This window comes from Oncorhynchus keta, chromosome 6 (assembly GCF_023373465.1).
Source record: "Oncorhynchus keta strain PuntledgeMale-10-30-2019 chromosome 6, Oket_V2, whole genome shotgun sequence".
In the NCBI taxonomy this organism is placed as follows: Eukaryota; Metazoa; Chordata; class Actinopteri; order Salmoniformes; family Salmonidae; genus Oncorhynchus; species Oncorhynchus keta.
In genome coordinates, this window is record NC_068426.1 from 29653731 (window position 1) to 29670063 (window position 16333).

Here is a 16333-nt window from a genome sequence, read left to right on the forward strand (position 1 = left end):
GCATCATGGCCACAAGGTAATTTATGTTTTATGTAAATGGTCACCAGCCCTTGTTTTTATTTTTTTCTGTAGCTACGTTGGCATCAGGTTTGTCAGTGGAGTTCCGCAGAGGAATTAGAGCTACAGAATAAATTGTATCTACACACACGTGGACACGCGACCAAAAACCTAAATTACCACTAGCATGACATCATCGTGGCAGCACTGTGCTTGAGTTATTTGTGTGCAGTCTGAGCCGTGTGTGTGTGTAACATGCACATTAGAATCTCATATATCCCTCACCCCACCCTTCATAGAGTCTTATCCCCACGCTGAAAAGCAATGCAAAAATCATTCATAAAAAAAAACTGGACCCGATAACTTTAACAGGATCTGGAAAAAAAGGCGTATGGCGACAGTCGATATTAAAACATGCAGAGGCAGACGAGCTTGGGGCCTTACTGAGAGGAATGAGACTGCAGCAGAGGCGAGAGGACAGGGAGAGAAATGCTTACTGCAGCCCGCCACACTGAGCCAGAGTGAGATGACTACTATTATTATAACATTGTTATTTCCCCTGCTCAGCTACCCATTGATTTGTGTATGAAAACCTAGTGCTTTTCTTTTTCTTCTGCATGCTTGCCCCCCTTCTGGGTTCCTGCTCTTTGAGTGATCAGCTGATGAAGAGGCTAGCAGCTCGCTGCTATGCTGGCTTGCTAATTCTCTCCCCTCCAGCTGCAGCTGCAGCCGATCCAGCTACAACCCATCCTGATCCACAGAGACAGACTGCAGACTGCAGACAGGTAAATATTTATTCCTTCTTTCACTCTCTTTCTTCACTCTCCCTCTCTTTATTCTCAGGATAGCATTCTGCTGCATCGCACAGATCGGCACAGAGGGAGACGAGAGAGTGCGCGTGTAGGTGTGCACGGTGTCTGTGTTAGTGTGTGAGAGGTAGAGGGTGTGGGTGTGTAGGTGTGAGCTGTAACGGATGAGGGGGTATCGTTTTCCAGTCGAGGAGGGGAAGGAAGAGGCAGGCTTGTTTGGTGATGATGGTACAGGCATGGAGCAACAAATACTGTACACACACTCACACTTGCATACAAAGGCAGTGTTTAGCTGTTATGCCCGTCTTTCAGGATTACTCTGTATCTCTGTGCATTCCACTGTAGCCCGGTAGAGAAATGTTTGCCGGGCTTTATAAAGATGACCATTTAAAGCTGACAGATTATCAGCATGATGTCTTTGGTTGTCCTTTGTACTGTTCTTGACACTCTCTATCATTTCTGTTCTATGCATGCTTTTCTCGCTTTCACTGTGTGTGTGCATGTGTATCAGTGTACGTACATGCATTTTCCTCTGTCGGAATGTCATTCAGATTTTTCGCCATTGATAATGGTTATTTGGCCACTGTTGTCGTCTGTGTGTGTGTGTGTGTGTGTGTGTGTGTGTGTGTGTGTGTGTGTGTGTGTGTGTGTGTGTGTGTGTGTGTGTGTGTGTGTGTGTGTGTGTGTGTCGGTTGACCAATTATGAATGTGTATTCAGAAGCACAGACGACATATCTGCATGAATATACAGTTGCATGCGCATTCATCTTTGTGTCGTTGTAGATATGTGCTAAGACAGTATAATATCATGTGGGTGTGCTGTGTCTATGTGTCTACATGCCTGCGTGGCTGTATGACTCATTTCATACATCAATATTTTCGTTAGATTGCCCAGCCTACATCAATGACTGAGTGTACAAAACATTAAGAACACCTTCCTAATATTGAGTTGCACCCCCTCAGAACAACCTCAATTTGTCAGTATATGGACTCTACAAGGTGTCCAAAGTGGTCCACAGGGATGCTGGCGCATGTTGACTCCAATGCTTCCTACAGTTGGATCAAGTTGGCTGGATGTCTTTTGAGTGGTTGGCCATTCTTGATACACATGGGACACTTCTTGACACAAATCGGTGTGCCTGGCACCTACTACCATACACTTAAATATTTTGTCTTGCCCATACACCCTCTAAATGACACGCATACACAATCCAAGTCTCAATTGCCTCAATTGAACAATCCTTCTTTAACCTGTCTCCACGCCTTCATCTACACTGATTAAAGTGGATTTAACAAGTGACATCAGTAAGGGATCATAGGATTCACCGGGTCAGTCTATGTCATGGAAAAAACATAGTGCTTGTACACTCACGTGATACCATTCATTCCTATGTGAAGATTACAATAGAGCATTTGAAACCAAGGAATTTGGTTAAGATGGAGTCTCATGGATACTCTCACTGATACATAACGTGCAGTTTGAGCTAGTCCATGTAGTTACGTTGCAGGCTAGCCTAGTGTTGCCCTCTCTCATTGAGTATGTCAAGTTGAAGGCTGACCTTGGGTACTGCTGGCTGGCATTAACAACTAAATCATCATTATAACTTATTATGTGTGAGATGTTAAAATAAATTGATTTAAGGACATACATCTGGTGTAATAGAAGCAATTATTGGTAACATAGTCTTCGATTATGTATTTATTTTACATGAAGATTGACCACAAAGATTGCCATTTTCTCATTCACAATAATAGGGATCCTGTTTTCTGCAAACAATGCCTGCAGTACCGCATTCGGCCTTGAACTTTGTGGCTTCAAGAAGAGGGGGCACTCTTTCTCCTCTTGCCTGCATGCATTCCTCATTCTCTGCTGAATGGGCCTAATTCAGACTTAGAAAATGTACAGTTGAAGTCAGAAGTTTACATACATTTAGGTTGGAGTGACTAAAACTAGTTTTTCAACCACTCCACAAATTTCTTATTAAAACCTCTTAAGGCTAGGGGGCACTATTTTCATTTTTGGAAAAATAACGTTCCCAAAGTAAACGGGCTATTTCTCAGGATCAGATAATAGAATATGCATATAATTGACAGCTTAGGATAGAAAACACTCTAAAGCTTCCAAAACGGTAACAATATGTTCTGTGAGTATAACAGAACTGATATTGCAGGCCTGCAAGCCTGAGAAAAATCCAATCAGAAAGTGATTCTTATTTTGAAACCTCTGCGTTCCTATGCATCCCTATTGACCATTGAAAGGGATATCAACCAGATTCCTTTTTCTATGGCTTCCCTAATGTGTCTACAGTCGCTAGACATAGTTTCAGGCTTTTATTTTGAAAAATGAGTGTGAACGACAACATTGCGTCAGTAGTCAGGTGATGGCTCTCAGAGTGATTTGTAGACAAAGGCGGCCATTGTTCCTCTCGCTCCTAGTGAAAAGCCAATTGTCCTGGTTGATATATTATCAAATAGATATTTGAAAAACACCGTAAGGATTGATTATAAAAAAACGTTTGCCATGTTTCTGTCGATATTATGGATCTAATTTGGCGTTGCCGTGAACGCAATTTCCGGTGGATTTCTCAACAAAACGTGAACAAGAAAAGGAGGTATTTCGGCTATAAAAATAATCTTTATGGAACAAAATGAAAATTTGCTGTCTAACTGGGAGTCTCGTGAGTGAAAACATCCGAAGCTCATCAAAGGTAAACGATTTAATTTGATTGCTTTCAGATTTTCGTGAACAAGGTTCCTGCTGCTAGCTGGACGTAATGCTAGGCTAGACTATCAATAAACTTATAATAATAATAATATATGCCATTTAGCAGACGCTTTTATCCAAAGCGACTTACAGTCATGTGTGCATACATTCTACGTATGGGTGGTCCCGGGAATCGAACCCACTACCCTGGCGTTACAAGCGCCATGCTCTACCAACTGAGCTCACAAATGCTTGTCTTGCTTTGGCTGTAAAAACATAATTTCAAAATCTGAGATGACAGGGTGATTAACAAAAGGCTAAGCTGTGTGTCACTATATTTCACTTGTGATTTCATGAATATGAATATTTTCTAGTAAGATTTTTTTTGTCCGTTGCGTTATGCTAATTAGTGTAGTTGATGACAATTCTCCCGGATCCGGGAGGGATAGTTCTAAGAAATTAAGAGTGATTACCAGCTGCATTCAAAGGTAACCAACCTACAACACTAGACTAAAGTCATCCTTGTGGTATTGATAGATAAACATGGTAATGATTTCACTGATTGCACATAAAGACAGTTCCTAAATGATAAAGTGCTTGCTTTGTTATCCAACTGAGCTTGTGTCCTTTCTGTCATCCTGTGAACGCCGTTCATTGCTGCTTGCAGCTATATTATAAATAAAATCTGGATGTATTGAATGTTCCATGTGGTCAATATTAAAAGGGCAGTTCATTTAATATAACAGGCTTTTAAAATACAATGTTGGTGCACAATTTCCACTTAAAATATTAAAAGATATGCAAAAGGGACTCATTTTCGTGGAACGACCCAAATAGAAAAAAATTCAAAAAGGTTAGAATGTAAAAATAAAAGAGTGTGAGTGTGTGAGTCTTATGTGTATAAATGTGTGAGTGTTTGCGTGTGCACGCTCATATGCGTGTGGTTTCTGTGCAGCAGGGTTGCCTGTGTGCCTTTAGAACCCGTATCTTGTTTTTATCTCCTATAGCTGCAAACGCTGCAGCAAGCAACTGCTGTATTTTACACAAAGGCAATTAAAGCCTAGATGTATGCATGCAGCAGCGCTTGTCTGGGCTGGAGGGGAGAGTGAGAGAAGAAGAGAGAGCGAGGAGAGAGAAAGGGGGAGTGAATATGTATTCACATTGGGGGGAATTCAGACCCGAGTTCCATAATGGAATAATGGAACATTATTCCCTTTTTATGCACTTCTCTCTCTCTATGTGTATTCTCACCTTGAACACAAAAGACAATCATATCAGAACCGACCCAGACCTGTGACATTATTTAGAATTCTGGATCCGGGTCCTGGATTGGATCTCGGGTATTTGGGTACAGGTGATTCCGTGAAGCCTTCTAGTTTCAAGTTGATAGGCCACTGTGTAGTGAATTTACAGTAGTTTAATTGGACAAGTAAATTATATTTTTTTGTTGTCAATAAGTCAGCCATCGTTTGACCTATCACTTAACTCAAACTAAGTTAAAGGCTCAGTGCAGTCAAAAATGCTATTTGTCTGTGTTTTATATACAGTGTCTTCGGAAGGTTTTGCACATTTTGATGTATTACATCCCGCTCAGGGATTTTACCATGAGGCCAATGGTGAGATTGTGCAGCTGAACACTGTATTCTGGAAACAGTCATTTTTGTTGTTGTTTTTGACAACAAAAAAAAAAAGTTTTTAACAACTAGCACCGTTATTTCTTGTCCCGGAATCACTTAACAGACAGGTTGAAGCCTGCTTGACAGAGACGCTAACCTTAGCTTGTTGGCTAGTAGCTAGCTAGCTAACGAAGTTAGTCCCAGAGGAGTTTGCAATGGATTCCTTTTTGTCTGGAGTAGTAAATGAATGGTTCCAGTGCTGTATAAGCTGTATCTACTTTCGGGACAAACTGGATCACTCAGAGTTCCAATATGGCAATTGTTTGCTTGCGGAGGATTATAAGATTGAACTTCCTTGATCAAGCAAGTCGCAATGTAAGAAACTTAGGAAAACGCAGAGTGGTGGCTAGAGGCCATTCTCACTTGTTGGATGCATCTCTGTCTTGTTGTTGTCTGACTGGCCGGTGTTGCCTGGAGTTTGTTTGCCAGGGGAGCCATCTCCTGCCTCTACTCCCCCATCTAATAGTAGAGTTGAAGGAGCACAGCAAGAGGAGGATGCGACCATCAACAACGAGAGGCCCGGAGCAGATACAAACAACAAATAGTTTCACCGCCCTGGAGCCTGATCTTCCTGCGCCTTTGTCTCTGGGGGCATCTGTCCCTGCGGCAAATCGAGCGGGGTTTCTCCATCTGTCGGAGGCCTGCGGGCTCAAGTTATCCTGTCTCTCGCCCATTCTTATAGGGTTCTCAGAATCCTGTGAAGCGTGGGAGTGGGTGGATTTCCTTGTTCTTCTCACCAGCCATATTTTTGGGCAGCAAGGGTAAGAAATGCCACTGTTCCTGGTGCAAAAACAATGTCCTATCCTGGAGCTGGAGTAAATTACATTTCTAAGCTGCTCCCGAATGTTCTAGGCCAGGACAAGGAAATCGATTCTATCGTATTGCATGTGGGTTTTAATGTCCTTATGAAGGGCAGCTCTGAACAGTTGAAACTGAATTTGAAAGAGCTGATTGATTCTCTGACAAACACTAATAAAAGACCACATCTGGCCCTGTGCCCTCTCTGAATCGTGGCATTGAACGCTATTGCAGGATTCTTTCTCTTCACAACTGGCTATGTGATTATTGCAGCTTTATGTGTGCAACTTTTGTGGACAATTTCGATACCTTTTGGAAACAAAATACGTTTTATAGGGAGGATTGGACCCACCAGAATCATTTGGGTTCATGGATCCTTTCAAAGCGTTTTAAGGCACCGTTGAGACAAGCCCAGCTCAGTTAATGCTTACCATTGTGTCGCTGAGTTATCATAATGCTTCAGCAAATGTACAGTTGAAGTCTGAGGTTTACATACACTTAGGTTGGAGTCATTAAAACTCGTTTTTCAACCACTCCACAAGTATCTTGTTAAGAAACTAGTTTTGGCAAATCGGTTAGGACATCGACTTTGTGCATGACACAAGTCATTTTTACAACAATTGTTTACCTAGGTGTCTGGTTAGACTGTAAACCCTCCTTCCAGACTCACATCAAACATCTCCAATCCAAAGTTAAATCTAGAATTGGCTTCCTATTTTGTAACAAAGCATCCTTCACTCATGCTGCCAAACATACCCTTGTAAAATTGAGCTTCCTACCGAACCTCGACTTCGGCAATGTCATTTACAAAATAGCCTCCAATACCCTACTCAATAAATTGGATGTAGTCTATCACAGTGCCATCCATTTTGTCACCAAAGCCCCATATACTACCCACCTGTACGCTCTCGTTGGCTCGCTTCATACTTGTCGCCAAACCCACTGGCTCCAGGTCATCTACAAGACCCTGCTAGGTAAAGTCCCCTCTTATGTCAGCTCGCTGGTCACCATGGCAGCACCCACCTGTAGCACGCGCTCCAGCAGGTATATCTCTCTGGTCACCCCAAAAACCAATTCTTCCTTTGGCCGCCTCTCCTTCCAGTTCTCTGCTGAACGAACTACAAAAATCTTTGAAACTGGTAACACTTACAGTGGGGCAAAAAAGTATTGTCAGCTCGCTGGAGACTGGCAAGTTCTCCCACTTAAAAAGATGAGAGAGGCCTATAATTTTCATCATAGGTACACTTCAACTATGACAGACAAAATTGTATATTTTTTTTCCAGAAAATCACTGTAGGATTTTTCATGAATTTATTTGCAAATTATGGTGGAAAATAAGTATTTGGTCAATAACAAAAGTTTATCTCAATACTTTGTTATATACCCTTGTTGGCAATGACAGAGATCAAACGTTTTCTGTAAGTCTTCACAAGATTTTCACACACTGTTGCTGGAATTTTGGCCCATTCCTCCATGCAGATCTCCTCTAGAGCAGTGATGTTTTGGGGCTGTTGCTGAGCAACACAGCCTTTCAACTCCCTCCAAAGATTTTCTATGGGGTTGAGATCTGGAGACTGGCTAGGCCACTCCAGGACCTTGAAATGCTTCTTACGAAGCCACTCCTTCATTGCCCGAGCGGTGTGTTTGGGATCATTGTCATGCTGGAAGCCCCAGCCACGTTTCATCTTCAATGTCCTTGCTGATGGAAGGAGGTTATCACTCAAAATCTCACGATACATGGCCCCATTCATTCTTTCCTTTACACGGATCAGTCTTCCTGGTCCCTTTGCAGAAAAACAGCCCCAAAGCATGATGTTTCCACCCCCATGCTTCACAGTACGTATGGTGTTCTTTGGATGCAACTCAGCATTCTTTATCCTCCAAACACGACGAGTTTAGTTTTTACCAAAAAGTTATATTTTGGTTTCATCTGACCATATGACATTCTCCCAATCTTCTTCTGGATCATCCAAATGCTCTCTAGCAAATTTCAGATGGGCCTGGACATGTACTGGCTTAAGCAGGGGGATACGTTTGGCACTGCAGGATTTGAGTCCCTGGCGGCGTAGTGTGTTACTGATGGTAGGCTTTGTTACTTTGGTCCCAGCTCTCTGCAGGTCATTCACTAGGTCCCCCCGTGTGGTTCTGGGATTTTTGCTCACCGTTCTTGTGATCATTTTGACCCCACGGGGTGGGATCTTGCGTGGAGCCCCAGATCGAGGGAGATTATCAGTGGTTTTGTATGTCTTCCATTTCCTAATAATTGCTCCCACAGTTGATTTATTCAAACCAAGCTGCTTACCTATTGCAGATTCAGGCTTCCCAGCCTGGTGCAGGTCTACAATTTTGTTTCTCATGTCCTTTGACAGCTCTTTGGTCTTGGCCATAGTGGAGTTTGGAGTGTGACTGTTTGAGGTTGTGGACAGGTGTCTTTTATACTTATAACAAATTCAAACAGGTGCCATTAATACAGGTAACAAGTGGAGGACAGAGGAGCCTCTTAAAGAAGGTCTGTGAGAGCCAGAAATCTTGCTTGTTTGTAGGTGACCAAATACTTATTTTCCACCATAATTTGCAAATAAATTCATTAAAAGTCCTACAATGTGATTTTCTGGATTTTTTTTCTGATTTTATCTGTCATAATTGAAGTGTACCTATGATGAAAATTACAGGCCTCTCTCTTCTTTTTAAGTGGGAGAACTTGCACAATTGGTGGATGACTAAATACTTTTTTGCCCCACTGTATCTCCCTCACTAGCTTTAAGCACCAGCTGTCAGAGCAGCTCACAGATTACTGCACCTGTACATAGCCCATCTATAATTTAGCCCAAACAACTACCTCTCCCCCTACTGAATGTATTTCTTTATTTATTTTGCTCCTTTGCACCCCATTATTTCTATCTCTACTTTTCATATTCTTCCACTGCAAATCTACCATTCCAGTGTTTTACTTGCTATATTGTATTTACTTCGCCACCATGGCCTTTTTTTGCCTTTATCTCCCTTATCTCACCTCATTTGCTCACTTTTATATAGACTTATTTTTCTACTGTATAATTGACTGTATGTTTGTTTTACTCCATGTGTAACTTTGTGTTGTTGTATGTGTTGGACTGCTTTGCTTTATCTTGGCCAAGTCGCAATTGTAAATGAGAACTTGTTCTCAACTTGCCTACCTGGTTAAATAAAGGTGAAATAAAAAATAAATAAACAGACAGATCATTTCACATTTAATTCACTATATCACAATTCCAGTGGGTCAGAAGTTTACATACACTATGTTGACTGTGCCTTTAAACAGCTTGGAAAATTCCAGAAAGTGATGTCATGGCTTTAGAAGCTTCTGATAGGCTAATTGACATCATTTGAGTCAATTGGAGGTGTACCTGTGGATGTATTTCAAGGTCTACCTTCAAACTCAGAGCCTCTTTGCTTGACATCATGGGAAAATCAACAGAAATCGGCCAAGACCTAAGAAAGAAATGTCGACCTCTACAAGTATGGTTCATCCTTGGGAGCAATTTCCAAATGCATGAAGGTACAACGTTCATCTGTACAAACAATAGTACGCAAGTATAAACACCATGGGACCACGCAGCCATCACACTGCTCAGGAAGGACACGCGTTCTGTCTCCTAGAGATGGAGGAAACAGGTACAAAAGTATCTATATCCACTGTAAAACAAGTCCTATATTGACATAACCTGAAAGGCCGCTCAGCAAGGAGGAAGCCACTGCTTCAAAACCACCATAAAAAAAGCCAAACTATGGTTTGGAGCTGCAGATGGGGACAAAGATCGTACATTTTGGAGAAATTTTCTCTGGTCAGATGAAACAAAAATAGAACTGTTAGGCCATAATGACCATCGTTATGTTTGGAGGAAAAAGGGGCAGGCTTGCATGCCGAAGAACACCATCCCAACTGTGAAGCACGGGGGTGGTGGCATCATGTTGTGTGGGTTTTTTGCAGCAGGAGGGACTGGTGCACTTATTTGACCCATTTGCAACCAAGCTTTAACTTCCTGACTGATGTCTTGAGATGTTGCTTCAATATATCCACATAATTTTCAATTCTTCATGATGCTATCTGTTTTGTGAAGTGCACCAGTCCCTCATGCAGCAAAGCACCCCCACAGCATGATGCTGCTACCCCCGTGCTTCACGGGTGGGATGGTGTCTTCGGCTTGTTAAGCCTCCCCTTTATTCACCACGCTGTCCGTGATGTGTACGCCGAGGAAATTAAAACTTTCCATCTTCTCCACTACTGTTCCATTGACATGAATAGAGGGGTGCGCCCTCTGCTGTTTCCTGAAGGCCACGATCATCTCCTGTGTATTGTTGAGATTGAGTGTGAGTTTATTTTCCTGACACCACACCCCGAGAGCCCTCACCTCCTCCCTGTAGACCGCCTCGTCGTTGTTGGTAATCAACCCTACCAGTGTAGTGTCGTCTGCAAACTTGATGATTGAGTTGGAGGTGTGTATGGCCACACAGTCGTGGGTGAACAGGGAGTACAGGAGAGGGCTGAGAACGCACGCTTGTGGGGCCCCAGTGTTGAGGATCAGCGGGGTGGAGATGTTGTTTCCTGCCCTTACCACCTGGGGGCGTCCCGTAAGAAAGTCCAGGACCCAGTTGCACAGGGCGGGGTCGAGACCCAGGGTCTCGAGCTTAAAGACGAGTTTGGAGGGTACTATGGTGTTAAATGCTGAGCTGTGGTCGATGAACAGCATTCTTGCATAGGTATTCCTCTTGTCCAGATGGGTTAGGGCAGTGAGCATTGTGATTGAGATTTCGTTGTCTGTTGACCTATTGGGGCAGTAAGCAAATTGGAGTGGGTCTAGGGCAGGGGTGTCAAACATACGGCCCGCGGGCCGGAACCGGCCCCCAAGGAGGTTCGATCAGGCCCGCAGGATAATTTGAAAGTGGAAAAAATGCATAAAAGACATGGAATTAATATTTTTAATTCGCTGCAATTCATGGATTATCCGCTATGGGGCGCACTCTTTCCATCAGAGTAGAAGACAAGCCGCATCACTGAGACAGACTGAAAACAGCAGATGGTATCAATGCGCCATCTGCTGCTTGTTACGACGTTGTTAATATCATTAGCCAAAATGTCGTTATCCAAACGGAGAAAAGTAGATAAGGAGTGTAGAATTTTCAAAGAAAAATGGACCACGTCCTATTTATTTACAGAGATGCACGGAAAACCTTTGTGCTTGGTGTGTTTGCAACAAGTTTCGGTATTGAAGGAATATAATATTCACGCCACTACGAGACTCATCACAGCGAAAAATATGACGGCTTGCAAGGACAACTGAGAAGAGATAAGATTAACGAATTGCTGGCGGGTCTGAGGAAACAGCAGTCAACTTTCATCCAGAGCCGAGAAGTCAGTGAAGCAGCGGTAAAAGCCAGCTACCTAATTGCTAGCGAAATAGCATTAGCATCGAAGCCGTATTCCGACGGTGACTTTGTTAAACGATGCATGATGAAGGCGGCTGAACTTGTATGTCCCGAGAAGCCTTTTGCCAATATTAGCCTGACGAGGAATACTCGGCAGATTTGAAGGGCAAATTTGCCTCTGTAGGTCTGGACAGATTTTATCAGTATCTACTACCAGGGTACCCCAAATTAACAGCCCTGGCTGCTAAAATTTTGTGCATGTTTGGGACAACCTACCTTTGTGAACAAATTTTCTCAGTGATGAATATCAATAAAACAAAAATGCGTTCAAGGCTCACAAACAAGCACTTAAATGACATTCTGAAAGTGACAGCTAGTCAGGACATGACACCTGGTGTTGATGCACTTGTACAGGCCAAAAGATGCCAAGTTTCAGGTACAAATACAAGTCCAGACTAGACTAACACCTTTAAAATGCTGCCTTAGATACTGTTTGCATTGAAAGAATACAGCTCTGTGAAGATGAATCCTTACTGTGGTGATTTAAAAAATGTGCACTTTAATGTTAGTCAGCAGCTTCAAAACAAAAGTTGTGTGATGGAATTCTACTGTTCATACAACTCCATAAATTTTCAGTATGTATTGTATGTGTATGTATGTTTCATGTATGAAGTTTACAGATTTACAGGACAGGCGAACACTTTCTTCATTACACATTTAAAATCACTCTCCTTAGTTTGTAAGGTGTACGCAGGGATTACATTTAGATTTTATATGCGTATGTGTAAGTGGTTTAAAAATTCCTTTCTTTAAAAGTCTCATTTAATCTTAAAGTGCATTACTATATTTTTCAGTACCAATTAAAGTTTTGTGCCTTTGTACAATCAGTGGGATCAGTTGCAATGGTGAATGATAAAAGTAAATTGCACATTTGTGGAAATATGAGGTGTTTCATGAAATGTTTTGTAAAAGGATAGTTCATTAAATTTCAATATTTTCCTAATGTTCTTGTGGGACACCAAAACAAAGGAAAGACATGATATTTTGGTTATTTATAGCAGAGTATGGTATAATTTTAATGGTCCGGCCCACTTGACATCTCCCTAGGCCGTATGTGGCCCACGATGCGAAATGAGTTTGACACCCCTGGTCTAGGGTGTCAGGTAGAGTGAAGGTGATATGATCCTTGACTAGTCTCTCAAAACACTTCATGATGACGGAAATGAGTGCTACGGGGCGATAGTCGTTTAGCTCAGTTACCTTTGCTTTCTTGGGAACAGGAACAATGGTGACCCTCTTGAAGCATGTGGGAACAGCAGACTGAGATAGGGATTGATTGAATAGGTCCGTAAACACAGCAGCCTGCTTGTCTGTGGATGCTCTGAGGCTAGGGATGCCGTATGGATGCCGTCTGGATGCCGTCTGGGCCGGCAGCCTTGCGAGGGTTAACACATTTAAATTTTTTACTCACGTTGGCTGCGGTGAAGGAGAGCCTGCAGCTTTTGGTAGCGCGCCATGTCGGTGGCACTGTATTGACCTCAATGCAAGCAAAGAAGTTGTTTCGTTTGTCTGGGAGCAAGTACCAAATGAGATTTAAATTATTTACACAAACAGATTTTGACAAAAATAAAGTCCCAGAAGTCAAAGATGACCTCAATAGACCTATACACCAATGATTTATCTTACTATTTGTGAACTATTTTCAGTTTTAGTGTATAAGTATATTGCAGTCATCTTTGAATTCTGAAGAACTTCTTCCTCCTCCTCAAGGTGGAGGAGAACGGGGTCTTGGAGGACATGGAAGAGGACATCAGCCTGAAGAAACGGAAAGGTGATCACCACGGCAACAAAGACTTAGAGTCACGAGACTCCGGCCAGGAGGCTGAAGGAGAAAAGGTCAAGAAGCGCCGGGGACGACCTCCGGCAGAGAAGCTGCTCCCCAACCCCCCCGAGCTCACCAAGCAGCTGAGCACACTGGTGGATATGGTCATCAACTACAAAGATGGGTGAGATTAAATTACTTAGATGTAAAAAAATATATATATATATATATAAATATATATATTTTGAGATAGTCCATTTACTTATTCTACTATTTCTATGAGTTGGCAAACAAACTAAAAGGGTGCACCCTGCCACCTTCAGTTCTGGAATTTTTCCGCACAAGTATATTTCATCTATCTATCTATCTATCTATCTATCTATCTATCTATCTATCTATCTATCTATCTATCTATCTATCTATCTATCTATCTATCTATCTGTGTTTTCTTTAAAATACTTTGGCTGCACTTGATTGGCACAATGCAACTAAATCTGGCCACTCTGCCACTCCAGGCAGGCTCAATCAAACCCTGAAAGTATTTGAAACAAATCACATACTATTGTCTGGAGAGGTCTGTCTGTTTTTGGTCCGTAACAGAGTCTGTGCTAAATGCTTCCAGGTTGGGCCGTCAGATCAGCAAAGGCTTCATCCAACTGCCTTCAAGGAAGGAGGTGTCAGAGTACTACGAGCTGATCCGAAAGCCTGTGGACTTCAGGAGGATCAGGGTAGGCTCATTGGACCCTCTACACCAGAGATTCCCAACCTTTTTCACACAGGGTCCCCTGTTTAACATTTGATCAAATTAGACACAAATACATAGCATTTTACATTTTCATATTGCATTTGATATAACCCTTGATAGTTCATAACAGCATCACAATGAATTGGAATACAGGCCTCCACAAAAACAGTAGGCTATTTTAATGCAAATAGCCTGACTTTTTGTGTAGAACAGGTAGCCATCTTAAAAAGTAATTCCTATTAAATGCAGAGGGTGGCTACTTTGAAGAATCTAAAATATAAAACCTATTTGGATTTGTTTAACACTTTCTTGGTAACTACATGATTCAATATGTTTTATTTCATAGTTTTGATGTCTTCACTATTATTCTACAATGTAGAACATAGACAAAATAAAGAAAAACCCTTGGATGAGAAGGTGTCCAAACTTTTGACTGGTACTGTAGATATATATTATTTTGATCATCCCCCCTCAAAAAAATATGTCAGGACTCAAGCCCCAACAGGAAACATTGGCACGGGGGGGCGCACCCCCTAGATTGAGCACCCCTGCTCTACACCGCAATCTATAGACTCAGCACGACACCAACCCACCCACATCTTACCACATACCAATTCAGCGCAGAACCAACCCACCAATCAGCCTTCTGGTTGCTCACTACCAAATCTCAACACTAACCCACAAATCTTCCCACATACCAACTGGACCTAGGCCTGTTAACAAAGTCACAGATGGCAGTGCTAGCCTTTCATGTGTCCAACAGTCCCTCAACAACCCTGTGGTTGTCATAAACAAAACAATTCAGCATATTCCATCTTCATCTGAGCAAACGTTTCCATGATGTTGGATTCAGGTACTAATATACACTGTATTTATGAGCATACATGTTTTCTGACCATGTGTTGTTTTTTGTAGGAGCGTGTGCGCAATCATAAGTACAGGAGTGTGGGAGATCTGGAGAAAGACATCATACTGCTGTGTCACAACGCCCAGACCTTCAACCTGGAGGGATCTCAGGTGTGCCTCAGGGATGTGTTCTAGGGCCACTGGAATGGTTCTACATGAAATCCACATACCATGATGCCCCCAGCTAATGATTGTGAGAGGCTAATTTGGTTAATGTTGTGTGTGTTTGCCATAGATATTTGAGGACTCGATTGTTCTCAAGTCTGTGTTTGAGAGTGCACGACAAAGGATTGTCATTGATGATGTGAAACAGGACAGCACTGCCATCCGTGATGACGGAGGTCGAGACAATCAGTTGGTTTCATCAGCAGGTGAGACCCAGCCATTTTGACCTCAAAATAATCTCTGAAAACACAATGAGAAGATCAAGATCAAGACATTTTTCACTTTCACTCACCCAAGTTATCAAGCAACATTATTTAGATTTTGAGTAGCTTGAAATGATTTATTTTCACGAAGATCAATGACAGGACAAACTAATATCTGGTTGTCATTATAAAAAGTAAATGGCAACTCTCTTTTGTTCCTTTCTTAATCCTCTCTTTTCAGTGAAAATGGCAACAAAGCAGGGGAAACAGAGGATGAAGGAGGAGAGAAGCAGAAAGACGAAGGTCAAGAAAACAGTCTACAGTGATGTAGACAGCGATGAGGATCTGGAGGACAATACAGCTAAAGATGAGGGTTGACCTGTAGGACCAACGCTAGTTAATTTATCCTCCTTATCCTCTTTCTTTCTATCCACTGTGACTGTTTTTGCGTTGCAGCTTATTAATTTGCTCACCTTGCAACAGGTTTGTCTCATCTCGAGTCAAGAAAGCTACTCAAAGGAATGTACATAACTAATAACTAATTTTTTTTATGATGTTGCTCCCTCGGTCTTCATGTGAAAGCTACTGTGTGTATCCTTAATGCTTTACCAGAGGATATCTCTCCACTCTTTTTCCATTAGTTGTTTATTTATTTGAATGTGTTATTACTGTATGTGTGAAATTAGAATGTATTTCTGCTGAGACGGAGACCACCCTCAGAGAGTGGTGCCTGTTGATAACATCTCTATGTGTTGTGTACAGGTATGGGAGATGTCAGAACATGGTTGGTCAGCTCTTCAATATGACCAGGATGGACACTCAAAATGTGTGGATTTAAAATGAAATTTGATTCTGTAATAAAACTCCAAATAGGGGAAGTGTATTTGAACAATATTGTGTATTCTGAACGACCTGACAACCAACGTTGACTTCAAACTTAATAAGCAGTTACAAACAGATAAATTTGTATCACTTCAGGTGTAAGTTCTATACTTTATATTCATGGGCGTTTTGTATTATTTTGCATCTTTTTGAGTTTGGCTTAGAGTGGCAACTAGCAAGTCCCAGGTGACAAACAAGAAAGAGAAAAAAAGAGAGCTCT

General features: G+C 42.0%; 1 protein-coding gene across 3 annotated transcripts; it reads left to right on the plus strand.

Moving 5' to 3' along the window:
* Window positions 1-200: 200 nt before the first annotated feature.
* On the plus strand, window positions 201-16114 carry LOC118385680 (probable global transcription activator SNF2L2). 3 transcript variants are annotated; one of them, XM_052521296.1, is made up of 7 exons: window positions 201-518; window positions 595-782; window positions 13161-13396; window positions 13835-13940; window positions 14873-14974; window positions 15099-15234; window positions 15473-16114. In XM_052521296.1, the coding sequence occupies exons 1-7, from the start codon at window positions 389-391 to the stop codon at window positions 15607-15609; spliced, it is 1035 nt and encodes a 344-aa protein (XP_052377256.1). In that variant the 5' UTR covers window positions 201-388; the 3' UTR covers window positions 15610-16114. The 3 variants fall into 3 exon arrangements, with proteins under 3 accessions (XP_052377256.1, XP_035628788.1, XP_035628789.1); XM_035772895.2 differs by having other exon boundaries at window positions 206-518; window positions 715-782; XM_035772896.2 differs by having other exon boundaries at window positions 393-518; window positions 657-782.
* The last annotated feature ends 219 nt before the right edge of the window (window positions 16115-16333 follow it).